Genomic DNA, 13418 nt, shown 5'->3' with positions numbered 1-13418 from the left:
CTTCAGCCCACCGGCCAGTGTGGTGGACATACAAGTTTAGTGAAATAATCTCTACTACCCACATGGTGGGTGTAAGAGGCCCACATCCAACATTGACAGAAGGGCTGCACATGACCTACACTCACTGGTCGCACCTAATGGTCAGGCTGCGGTATGGATACAGTGCAGGAAGAATTGCTAATAAAGGGCTTCGCCTCTTGGAGGCCGATGGTGTGTCACGTATACGACACTCAAATGGAGATTGAGTTGCATATGGAGTTCATCAGAGGGATATCATAACACTTGTGGTTCTGTGTGCAACCAGTGTCACTTGTGTGCAGTGTCATTTCTAGAATCTAGAGGAATGCCTGAAACTAGGGCCCTGCATTGGGTCGGGTGCCCCGTATGTTATCTGTGGCAGTTTGACTGAACGAAGACATTTGCAATTAAGTACATTTGCAGTTAATTGCAAATGTCTTTGTTCAGTTAAACTGCCACAGATAAATAAGTTAAACTGCAGTTCAACTTATTTCATTTGGGTAAATGTTGACCATGCCAGGCACAGCATGGCCTACTCCTGCTAATGACGTCATGGGATATTTAATGTCCGTTGAGTGAAGCAGATAGCAGGTCGTGTTGCTTTGGATATCACCACAGTATTAATCGGGGCGGCTGGTGGATTCGACCCGCGAACCTTTGCAACAAGCGGCAAACGCGCTACCGCTAGGCCACGTCACCGCCCACAAAACAGATACGGCACAGTACAAATGTAGTGACTGACTTGGAGACGCCAGGAGTAGGAGGCACTCTATTTATTAACAGCCTTCACAGTTCACAAGAGGTAACTACAGCTCCCAGTCAGGACAGCTGGCAGACTGATGGCGACGAAGACTCCGGCAGCACGACGGGATCCCACTCCAGGCAACAGCCCCGAGCCTCCGCTCGGGGTCCCCTTTTATCCTCCCGGCGTGGCCTCGCTCCGCCCCGGGCCACGCCCCTCTTCTAGAACCTCCTAGCGGGTTTCTGGACTTCCCTCACATGCCCCTTCTGTAACCTTTCCCCTACATGCCTCGCTCTGGCTTATCACGTGACCTGCTGACAGACAGGGCTGCTGAAACTGCAGATCCCCTTATCTGCCAGCGCTATGCTACGTAGTGACCAATTCCATGTCACTCCACATGTAAACACCACTGGCACACCTCTTCCACACAATAATATATGCAAGAGGTGTGTCAGTGGGCGATATTGCGTTGACTGGTGCACGAGCGCAAACAACAACAAAACTCAACACCTTCGTCACAGGGTTAGGGTTATGTGCTGCAAAGAAGGGCTATTACCCGAAATGTCTTTTAAAAAATCACTTAAGGGTTACTGGTTTCTAAATAAAAAAACGCGTTTCCGAGTGGGAGGGTGGCGATTTGGCCGCGCATGCTTGCCGTAGTCAGCTGATCCCGCACCGGATGTGGATTTGGTGGTTGAACGCGGGTGGCGGGAAACGCTGAGCGGCTCATCTCACCCTCACCTCACACTCACCTCACCCTCTCCTCACCACTCACCTCACCCTCTCCTCACCACTCACCACTCGTACCGTCTTGCAACAATACCCCAGGCGCTTCTACAAACGTCTGCGCAAACGTCGCAGATATAGTTGCCGCTTGCTGGATGCCCTCACGGCGGCGCGAGCGAGTTCAAGGTACGCGAGCGCTACCTGTGCAGTGGTTTTTGTTGTTAAATAAAGTGCAGCATGTTATGAACTTTTATGATTCTAGCCGTGAGATATCCACTGCTGGATGAACGCTGCCCCCCCTGCTGTCACAGTCTCTCGCAGTTGTGAGATCCAAAACAAGAGTTCCTGCACACACGCTGATTTCACCGCTCCGTCTCCACGAATTTTGACGTCTCTCGGACGCATGCTCCCCCTCTCCTCTGGCTGTGATTCCGTCGTTAAGTCTTCACCACCTCCAATCTATCGCCCTGCTAGCGACGTATCCTGCACAAGCCTCGTTCTTTGAACAGGCAGTACAGTTTACTGTATTCATGTGTGTCCTCGACTATTAGTGGGGGGCGGTGGCGCTGTGGTTAGCGCGCTGCGACACTAAAACTAAACGATATATACTTGTATTTTACCAGGTAAAGCACACTAAAGCTACATAGCTCACGGCCTGGCCACAAACGAGAGTTCAACAAAGTGGCTTATCGCGTGGCAATGTATAGCAGCCACATACTGTCCTCTATAGGCTGATTCTGATATCGGCTGGGCGGGTACAGCGCAGCAAACTCCGTTATTGAACAGTAGTGTACTGTACTTCTGTGCTCCCACGTTGATGTTCCTCAACCTCACTGACCAAAGAACAACAACAACCTACTCCAGCAAATAGAAGAATTGGCCAAATGTCCTCTGGTGGAGGCCCTTCCGCCAGCAGTGTCGTGAGCAACAATTGGAGTGTTGCTTTGCCCCTTTGCCCCTTTTACCCTGCAGAGTTTAGTTGATTAGTTTTGCTCGATCTAACCTCCTTGCCCCACATACACACGCGCATTTTACTTTGTGATGATCTTTGTTTACAGGAGATGGGGAGACAGCGGCCGCCGTTCGACTCTAACAACGCAGCCAGTACATCTAAAAGTAAGACGAGTGTGAATTTATTATTTTATTATTTACCTTCTACGTGACTTTACCGAAAGAACCAAGAATATGAATCCCCGCAGTCACGAAAGCTTTAAGTCGAAATTTAAGAGTGTGAATTTGTCATCGGTGCGCGCACGTGAGGTGCGACATGGACGCGACACTGACGGGACAGCAACGACGGCTCTCGAACTCAGTGCGGCCCAGTGTTGTTGTGCGGTTTGCATAACCCGTCAACCCATACGGGTTGCCCCTTATTATTGTTCAAGTTCATTTATTAGATAATTGGTTGTTTACCCTTCTATCTGGCAACAAAACTGACACCTTTTTACAAGGAGTCATGTTTGCATAGACCGCAATACCTGCAGTCATAATACAAACAAAAGACATAACTCTGATAATGTGCACTGTCCTTGAAGTTGATTGGTCCACACCCGAGACAGCTTTCCTTAGAGCCTAGTCTCACATGGGTTGGACCAGATAACGCCAAAAGGCGCACTAACTTGTCCAACCCATGTGAGACTAGGCTCTAAGGAAAGCTGTCTCGGGTGTGGACCAATCAACTTCAAGGACAGTGCACATTATCAGAGTTATGTCTTTTGTTTGTATTATGACTGCAGGTATTGCGGTCTATGCAAACATGACTCCTTGTAAAAAGGTGTCAGTTTTGTTGCCAGATAGAAGGGTAAACAACCAATTAAAATATTTTTACTGGCAAATGAGGTTCCCATAGTTCATTTATTAGGTATAGCCCTGTGAGCCATTCGGCTCTTGAATCGGGTGCAACCGCAATAAACAAAAAACAAAAACATGAACAAGAAAACATCTTAAAGTGAATATGTGACTATGTGCAAACAGAAAATCCAAGAAAAGACAGCAACATATTGCAGAAAAAGCACCGTACACCAACGCTGTGTGCAAAAATCCCAGTGGGATGCAAGTCAAACAACAACACCCACAAGACAACTTAGATTAAGGCCATCAGTCTTACTCCGTACTACAACAAACAAACATGGCCAAACCAATAAACTTTTCGAAATCACCAAAATAAAGCCATGAAAGCAATGAAACAGTGATCATAGGAATTGACTGAATTTTCACAATAAATGACATAAACAACATGTACTACCAAAAAACAGGGAGATTGTGATTGAGTTTTCAGGTCCATATGGCGTACAGCCGTTTCAATACGGGCAACAACAAAAATTGTCTATTTTTAAATCCTTTATATTAAGTTTGCGTGCTTGCTTGCTTGCGTGCTTGCTTGCTTGCTTGCGTGCTTGCTTGCTTACGACCGTGCAAATCTTTCGGTCGTCTTTTAACCCACTTCCCGTGATCCAATCGAGCTGACATTTTCCACACAGACTCGTTGTGCGAGACAATTAATGTTCGTGAAAAAAAATTCCCAAAATTTTACACTTTTTAGGCAAAAAAAATGTATTTTACATATATTCAAATAGAACTCATTCATGGCTTTGGCTGAACGTCAGAGTGTAAGAGCCCAGAGCGTAACCCCTCCACAGGCCGTGGCGGAGTAGCGCAGTTGGTAGGGCCCTCGCTCCCCATGCCAAAGGTCGCGGGATCGATCCCCGCGTCCTCCACAGGCGAATATATTTTTAAATCCTTTATATTAAGTTCGCTGCCACGCATATAAAGGATTTATAGTGAAAAACTTTGTTTTTACGGGTTATACTTATTACACGCATTTGTTTAACTCACTTCGTCTAATGGTAGGTTTTTACCCTTTTAACTGGTACAAAACTGACACCTTTATTCAAGGCATCATGTTTGCAATGACCACAACACAAGTAGTCAATAAAGCAAACAAAAAGAAGCAACTCTGATAAGGATAATAATATGCACTGTCCTTGAAGTTGATTGGCCCACACCCGAGACGGCTTTCTTTAGAGCCTAGTCCCCATTGGTGTAGGGCCAGATGACACCAGAAGGCGTACAACTCAAAAACAGTGCAGTATCAGAGTATTGAGAGTTCGGGGTAAACATTTACACTATGAGATCTCTTTTACCAGTGGCAAAATATAATGGTAGGTTTTTACCTTTTTAACTGGTACAAAACTGACACCTTTATTCAAGGCATCATGTCTGTTGTATCCTCAAAAAAGAAATATTGTAACTCAATTTTAACCCACTTCCCAATGTGCTGTCGACTGCAAACTTCGTATAGGTATGTCATACTGATGACAACACGATATTCTATCATAAAAAATCCAAAACATATTTTAAAACTTTTTACACGCTTTTATTTAACTTACTGTATGTGTTGTATCCAAAAATCTTGTAACTCAATTTCAACCGTATTCCCAATGTCGTATCGACTGCAAACTTCGTATAGCTATGTCATACTGATGACAATACTATATTCTATCATTAAAAAATTAAAATAAAATATTTTTAAACAATTTTTTACGACTCTAATTGTCGACGCTCAACTCACGTTGCCTGTAAATCACCACGGTCCCTCACGTCACGGAAAGCCTCGGGGAGCCACGCCGAGGGGCGGGGGATGTGGAAGGAGGGGAGGGGCGATGGGGGAATGGGGCAGGGGGAGGGGCAGCTCGGACAGTACATTTCATTAAAGCGTGTTTAAAAAAAAAAGTATTTGAAATATTTTTTTATTATTACACGCTTTCATTTAACTCACTCTGTTGTTGTCGTATCCTCAAATCTTGTAACTCAATTTTAACTGTCTTCCCAATGAGGTACCGACTGCAAACTTCGTAAACTTATGTCTTACTGATGACAAAACTATATTCTATCATTGAAACCATATTTTTTATGTTATATTTCGGCTTGGGTCTAATTGTCCACGCTCAACTGACGTTGGCTCTAAATCACCACGGTCCCTTACGTTATGGCAGGCATCGGAGCCACTTCCTGGAGTCGTGGAGTTTTGCCATTACGAGTACGGTACATTTCATTAAAGCGTGTTTAAAAAAAAAGCTGATCGTAAAAAAAAATAGTATTTTTAAATTTTACTTATTGTTTGTGTTTCTCTCTTGTGGTGATGGGACTTTGTAGGATGAACGTTGAGATGTATGAGGGCACGGGGTCACTAATAAGGTCTGAAATGGTCTGTAATAAGTTAGGCACTGATAAGGCGTTGACAGGTATACATACAAAATATGTATAAATACATTTGCTAGTGATCAAATTAAGCGCTTATCGGTTCTTTGACAATTTTGAGCGGATTTTTTTTAGCTTGTGCTGGCAAGCCACGTGATGTCATCATCACGTGTTGGTTCCAGGTCTTTCACTTCTCTATTTGGTTTTCATCGTTTTTCTCTTGTCTACATCTCTCTCTCATCTCTCGATCTCTCGTTTATCTCGTTCCTCTAACTAACCAGTATTTATTTTGTGTACCTCGTTATGTCTTGGTGAACTATTTCTCGACGGGCCATTCCAAAGGCATTCAAAGGCCACCCGGTAGCGTAACGAGTGTATGGGCAGGGGGTGCCTTGCCCCCACTGGTGGCCAAAACTACGAGCTGGGGCCCCTCTTTGAAAACCACCATGAGATGTGGTTTTAACAAAAGTGTAAAAGTACAATAACTTATTTAAAACGCGGTTCAAAGTTTTTTATTTATGAAAATGCTTTCATTTCGCAGTGGCTGAATTTTGCGAAGATGGAGTGCCCCTATGGTGTTTAACGTTCTAGACCATGTGTGTAACGATGTGCTTAGGCACGAGGGGCCACGATATAGAATTAACCTGGATGTGACCGTGCGAGACGAATCAAATATTGGGGCCCCACCTGACCTATTGCCGCACCCCCTGAGCTGGTAATGGAGTCACTGCGCCACTGAGGGCCACGTTTGGCCCATGGTTCATCGGATGAAGACTCCTTGTGTGCATGACGTTATTATAATCACCATGTGGAGTCGGCATTGAACACGTGTCCCTCACTCTTGCAGAATTGAAAAAGGACAAGCCGTTCGCGAAAGGGGCAGCGAAGTCCTCAGCAGGTGGAGGTGCGGGTGATGCGAACAGAAGCTCGCTCTTTGTGGAGATCATCAGCAAGGCTGGGATGACACTGAAGCTAGATGAAGCTCACAACCAACTGTGTGAGTCATTCAAAGACTCATCCTGATCTCCTGAGTTCTCAGCTCGGTCAACAAAATAAACTTGATATGAATCGGAAAAAAATCCTGCACACGCGATTCTCTGCATGCATCATGAGCTAACTGATGTGAATTGATGAAACAAATTCGTAATTATACCTTCAATCAGTTGGTTAATTCGTTGACTATTGATCGTACAGACGGGTATCGAGGATTACACTTTATCCTGAACTCTATAAAGCAGGATCACTTCATTATGTCAGTGGAAATCACTAAGTTGAATTATTTTATTAAGATACTATCATGGTCAGAATTTCATATTGGAGAATGTCTATTGACTTACATATTTAGATTAGCAGGAAGGCCTTTGTGATATTTATTGGATGTAGTAAACCTCTTGGACGAATTAAGAAAAGCAAGACCGAATGTTTGTAAAATTAGTTTAATTTGATTTCTGTGAAATTAAGTGCCAAAATATGTCAAATTCTGTTCATAACACATTCACAAACTTTCAGTCGTGTCCATTACAGTATCCACCAGACCGTGGTGTTTCTGCCGTGGTCGTTCCACTGCCCACCACTCGGTCGCCGTTACACTCAATAGACGACGGCCTACGGCGAGAACTACGTACAGCAGAAGTTTAGAGGCGCATGCCACTGGACAAAACGCCAAACGAATCGTAGCAATGAAATGTCGAGCTATTTTATTATGTCATACATATTGCAACAATTGCATTTTGTAACTGCGCTAATGTTTCTGCCATTGTGTGTGTGTTCTTCCACAGCGGTTGATGATGCTATTTTCCAAAAGAATGTGACTCAGGGTCTGCGCAAGCATGCCAGCTATCCCAAGGTAACACATTTTTTCCCATTGCATGCTGTTTATTGTCATAATGAGGTGCACCAGCCAGCTGACATTGGTAATTTGTTGACACCGGTGTTAATTGAATCATTAAAAAAAAAATTGTCTTAGTCTCATCGAAGACAACATGTAGATGTTCGCTAAGTGTTAGTCTAGATGACTAAAAACAGTCAAACCTTTAGTTCACTTTTAGTTATTCAATGTTAACCAGATGCACAAATTCCCCCACCTCCAATATAAAATAACCCAACACATTCAACAGTAATACTATTTCTATATTCTTTGGGTCTTTCGGTAAAGTCACATAGATAGGTTCAAAGTAAATAACAAAAAACTACGGCGTTTCGATGGCAACACAAGCGGTCATCATCAGGAAAAGGCCGATGTTTCGGGCAACTTACCTTACAGGACGTATTATGAGTGTCAGTCAATGAGTAAATCAGTTTTTTCCACCCAAATAGTCCGACCATAATTTTGGATCTCTATCGGTGCGCTGCAGTTTCTATTAACATCACCGAACGACGTTAGTGTGTTGACTTCGCTCAAGTTCGTGACTACCGTCTTGTCATCGTTAATCACACTGGGGTCTTTGGGGAACGGGGGGCAGCAGTTATAGTCATATCTATGGGACCTTTTTGCCAGTATCAATAAATACATTAATGTGTCGTTAAATCCGCCACCGCCCGACAGCCAATTAGTAAGGTTTCTCACGTAAAGAAGAACATGCCAATTCATTACTAGTACAGCACACCGGTGTTTTGGAGTGTAAACCTACAACATGTTCCATCACACTGGGTTAACTCGACGCCATCGCATATATTTACGCGATTAACCCAAAACAAAAACCTGTATTTATGGACGTGCTTTATTGCCAAAAAGGGTAAAACCTATTCTTATTTTTAATTAATCGTAGTCATCGTTGCGCTTAACGATATTCGTCGACTCGTTACTGTCGTTGGCTATAACAAAGCACGCTTTGTTTTACAAATTCTTGTTTTAATTAAATTTTCGTCACTAATTTTGTGAACAGGTGGTGGATGACTTCATAAGCAGCCTGCAGGAGTATGTGGAGGGCCGTGAGGCGTTGAAGACTTGCCTGCTACCGTGCCGGTCCTGCCAGGATTCTGATGCCAGGTAGGCTTCTGCGCAAGCTGCCAAATTTCGTTGGAATAATAATGGTGCTTGCCGGCCGTCACAACACAAGATGCCAGTACACGAGGGTGCTTGTGTAATGTGGAGGCCCTTTTGTCAGTCCACTGCTGGATGAGGGCCTCCCCACACACACACCGTGCCAGTCATGGGACTTTTTTTCACGCCATATTTTGCGCTCGTCAGTGCGGGTTGGTGAATGTGGGAGAGCATAAACATGGGGGCATAGAAGTGTCGTGTCAACGATTCAGAGACAGAGTTTCTAGGAGGCACTTTCTTTATTAACAACTTTCACGGTCTCGTCCGTACACTCTCCACAGTAGCTCAGCCTAGCCTGTACATTACACTAGCTGTCTAACACTGACGGCGCTGACTGAGATAGCCAACTACTATCCTTCGTAGCGCAATATCTAGCAGAGACGTTTAGCGACGAAGGCGACGAGATGACAGCAACGATGAGACGAGTTCATTCCCAGAACCGGCAGCCTCGAGCTACTGCTCAGCTCTTTTTAAAATCCTTTATATTAAGTTCACTTGCTTGCTTGCTTGCGCGCTTACGACCGTGCAAATCTTTCGGTCGTTTTTTAACCCACTTCCCGTGATCCAATCAAGCTGACATTTTGCACACAGACTCGTTGTGCGTGACAATTTATTTTCGTGAAATTTTTTTTCCAAAATTTTCCACTTTTTAGGAAAAAAAACATTTCATATTTAATTTAAAATACCAATGTCATAAAAATGAAACTTACTCAAGAAAAACAGAAATGAATAATAAAATAAAACCGATGCCACGCATATAAAGGATTTATAGTGAAAAACTTTGTTTTTACGGGTTAATTTTTATGCTGCCCGCGCAGCCTGGCTCCGCCCTGACCGCGCCTACCTTCTTGAACCTACTAGTCGGTTCCAGGGGCCTCCAGATGGGGTCCTCCGTGCACGCCCTCACCAGCGTGTGTACTATCTGTCCACAGTTGCCGCTGCTGTCCACCAGCCGGCGCTATTACACTACAGAAGTACTGTTCAACTTGATATTTCTGCACTGCCTTCTTGTGAACACCACGTAGCCCCACAGCCTACAACATCTGTTATGTGTAGTGGCTACGCTACCTAGCACTGTACGAGCTCCTGTTCACTTTGAATGAAGTGCTTCATTATGCACATTAATATTTTACTTTTCATTATTAAGTAATTTTTTTCCCAAAACCTTCCAACCCGCTGTGGTTGACCTATTTATTGCATTATTTTGATGTCGGTTTACTGAGGTATATAAACGCTATAGATCTATGTATGTGTGGAGGCAGGTGATGGTCTTGGCCCAGTCACCAATGATTTACACGAGTCCTCATGTTGCATGAGCCATCATGTAACATATGGTTGAGTCTCATGTGAGAAATTCTCTTAACAGGGCATATAAAAAGGGGCACCACCTGGTATCAATACGAGAGGCCTATTTGAGCGACTTCAGAAGTAGTCGTGTGAAGTCATTTTCTGGGCACCTCGATAACTGATGAGGACGATGGAAATTATGACGACATTAATGATGATCATTAATGATGGTCAGATTAGCGCGGCTGGCTACGTACGGTGTGAAACAAGTTCAACATACTCTCTGGTGTCTTTTATAATTGTGCGCCCAGTGTAGGTTATTCTTCAGTGTGTGCTTTTGCAATAATGAATAAGGAAGCATCAAGGAACTCTGTGAAATATTTATTGTTTATCTTTTTTTCATGTTCCAGTACGAAGGCTTCACGTGAAAGTTTGATCAAGCTTCTCCTTGGAGTAAATATTCTGCAGGTACTCCCATCTCGTTCATACTGCACTGCAAATGTATAATATAAAATATATTTCCTTTATCACCGGCATGCAATATTGTTATTAATGCTTCCTCTGGCTGTTGTGTTTAATGTATGATACGAATAGCAAGCGTGGTTGTGTTTGCTCGCTCTTTCTCTCTCACTCGCTCTAGACTCCTTTAATGAATGCGCTCTTGGAAAAGCTCCCCGAGTTCATGGAAGACGGGTACATTGCACACTCCTCTCACTGTTGATGCAAATATTTTGATGCCATATCCCTTATTGGACATTAAGGCCGATGTTGCCGTCGATCGGCCTGGAATTAGAATGTCGTGACAAGTTAATGAAGAAACTAACCTTGACTTGATATTACAGTAGAGTACAGCGATGACGTAATGACTGTTGCCAGAAAGATGTGCAATTTTTTTACATATTGGCATAAGACAGAGGAAAGTGGAAACATGAAATGTGAAGTGGACACCTACTGGCCATCTGCCCATGGATTGTGATGATGATGACAGTACAACATGAACACCATTGGAACCTCCATTGCCAGTAGCAAAATATGATAATTGTTTATTTACCCTTTTATCTGGCAACAAAACTAACACCATTTTTACAAGGAGTCATGTTTGCATTGACCACAATACCTGCGGTCCGATTGCAAACAAAAAACACAACTCTGATAATGGTGTCATCTGGTCCAACACCTTGTGAGACTAGGCTCTAAGGCTCTAAGAAAAGCTGTCTCGGGTGTGGACAAATCAATTTCAAGGACAGTGCATACATTATCAGAGTTGTGTTTTTTGTTTGCAATCCGACCGCAGGTATTGGGGTCAATGCAAACATGACTCCTTGTAAAAAAGGTGTCAGTTTTGTTGCCAGATAAAAGGGTAAAACACCAATTATCAGTACAACATTACATATCCAACTCACTAGGGACTCAGGTTTAGGTGGATATGTAAAATAGTCGGATATTTGAACATCGATATATGGTCGATGACAGCTTTGCTCCACCGTGCAGGCATACTGCACTGGTTAAGAATGGTTAACCGGTCAAGGTGGATATGTGACGGTCGGACATGTGATGTATTCTAGTCACCTGTTTCGGCTCGAAGGCTAATTACGCGCATACTGTTATCGCATTATGCATTTTTCTTTGCAACGAAGCCATAAACATACTCAAGTTTTTGGGCGATAATGTGTTGCGCATTGCCATTGCTGACTCTGTTTTGTTGTTGTATTCGTGAAGGAATTCGGAGGATGGCGTGAACATCCCTCGTTTGACCATCAGTCATTTTAAGTGGCTGGATCGCATTTATGACTCAACGGTAAATGAAGCAGAAACATCCGGCCAAGATACTGTTGAGAACGGTCAATAAAACCTTCGGTTCTTTGGCTCTCTTTTGAAACACTTTGAGCAGATGGCCCATATAAAACGAACCACACATTCTCGGAGCAGCCAAATGAGTTGGCTCGGTTTTTCAAACCGTTTTGTTTTGTGCGTCCATAAAAGTCACATGAGCTGTAAACACTGACTTTCCAATGGGTTTTCGGAATGTACCACTTGTTGGGAGCTTCACTTATTTCATTGCATCACGTGGAGCGAACGTCACACGTCGTGCCAAACAACGTGTGGTACGACCCAAAAACACATCTGACAGCTGCACAGCACAATCGTGAAAACCTACATGGTAGGATAATGCTAATACATTTCAATTCTGTTTTGCCATGGCTTACACAGATGATGTGCTTTTGTAAAATCTTGGCCAATGTATTTTGACTGGGCTGGATACGATGACTTGTAAGTGGTGTATAAGATTCATTGATTGATTTCGAATATTAAGTTTATGATACATCCTCTAATTTGAGTAAGACTAGATGGGTTTACACCATTGGAACCTCCTTTGCCAGTAGCAAAATATGATAATTGTTTTTTTACCCTTTTATCTGGCAATGGTGTAAATGCTTACCCCGAGCTCTCATACTCTGATAGTGCATTGTCTTTTGAGTTGTGCGCCTTTTGGCGTCATCTGGTCCAAAACCATGTGAGACTAGGCTCTATGGAAAGCTGTCTAGGGTGTGGACCAATCAATTTCAGGACAGTACATTCATTATCAGAGTTATGTTTTTTGTTTGCATTCCGACTGCAGGTATTGTGCTCAATGCAAACATGACTCCTTGTAAAAAAGATGTCAGTTTTGTTGCCAGATAAAAGGGTAAAAAAACAATTATACTAGATGGGTTTTTTATTTGTATATGTTGTGTAGTGACATAGTATTAGCTATGAAGCAGCATAGCGCTGGCTGCTGGCGGGGAAGAGGATCTGCAGATTACAGCAGCCCAGACAGCATCAGGCCACGTGATACACCAGAGGGGGATCTCGGGGAAAGGTCACGGAAGGGACACACCAGGAACCCGCGGGTAGGTTCTAGAAAGGGGGCGTGGCCGGGGGTGGAGCCAGGCTACGCTGACAGTATAAGAGGGGCCCCGATACGGGACCTCGGGGCTGTCGTTTGGAGTGGGATCCCCATCATGCTGATGGAGTCTCTACAGTCGTCTCTGTCTTCACCATCTTGGCGTCAGAGTGTTAAAGAAAATCAAGAAAAATATATTCAGTCACGACAGTTGTATGCAATGGCTTCACGTGACCCATGCTGCCAGTATTCCCCGCTGCATTCACAGCACTTCTATAATTGTTCAGCTCTCTGTCAATCCACTGATGGATGAAGGCCTCTGCACACCACTTTGTAGAAGTTGTTTGGGCCATACTTCCCCCATATTGATCAGAGTGGGTTGGCGAAGGGGGGCGTGGGACACCACGACCAGGTCTGCTATCATATGCCACTCTTCTTTTGTTAGCCATGACCTGGAATTAAACTCAGGTCTGGGTTCCTTACCATAGTGCAATACCCATGGTGCTACTGCTACCCTT

The 13418-nt window shown here is 43.8% G+C and overlaps 1 protein-coding gene across 2 annotated transcripts in view; it reads left to right on the top strand.

The window, feature by feature from the left end:
• Positions 1-528: 528 nt before the first annotated feature.
• The window catches only part of FANCD2 (FA complementation group D2), a 62048-nt gene continuing 49158 nt past the window's right edge, over positions 529-13418 (top strand). For both annotated transcript variants that reach the window (XM_078614555.1, XM_078614554.1), the window contains exons 1-8: positions 529-1672; positions 2545-2602; positions 6534-6683; positions 7465-7532; positions 8572-8675; positions 10427-10484; positions 10657-10709; positions 11736-11814. In XM_078614555.1, coding sequence (XP_078470681.1) covers positions 2548-2602; positions 6534-6683; positions 7465-7532; positions 8572-8675; positions 10427-10484; positions 10657-10709; positions 11736-11814 — 567 coding nt within the window. In that variant the 5' untranslated portion in view covers positions 529-1672; positions 2545-2547. The remainder of the gene's footprint in view (positions 1673-2544; positions 2603-6533; positions 6684-7464; positions 7533-8571; positions 8676-10426; positions 10485-10656; positions 10710-11735; positions 11815-13418) is intronic.

This window comes from Lampetra planeri, chromosome 44, assembly GCF_965212315.1.
Source record: "Lampetra planeri chromosome 44, kcLamPlan1.2.h2, whole genome shotgun sequence".
NCBI lineage: Eukaryota > Metazoa > Chordata > Hyperoartia > Petromyzontiformes > Petromyzontidae > Lampetra > Lampetra planeri.
This window is presented reverse-complemented; position numbering and strand designations above follow the sequence as displayed.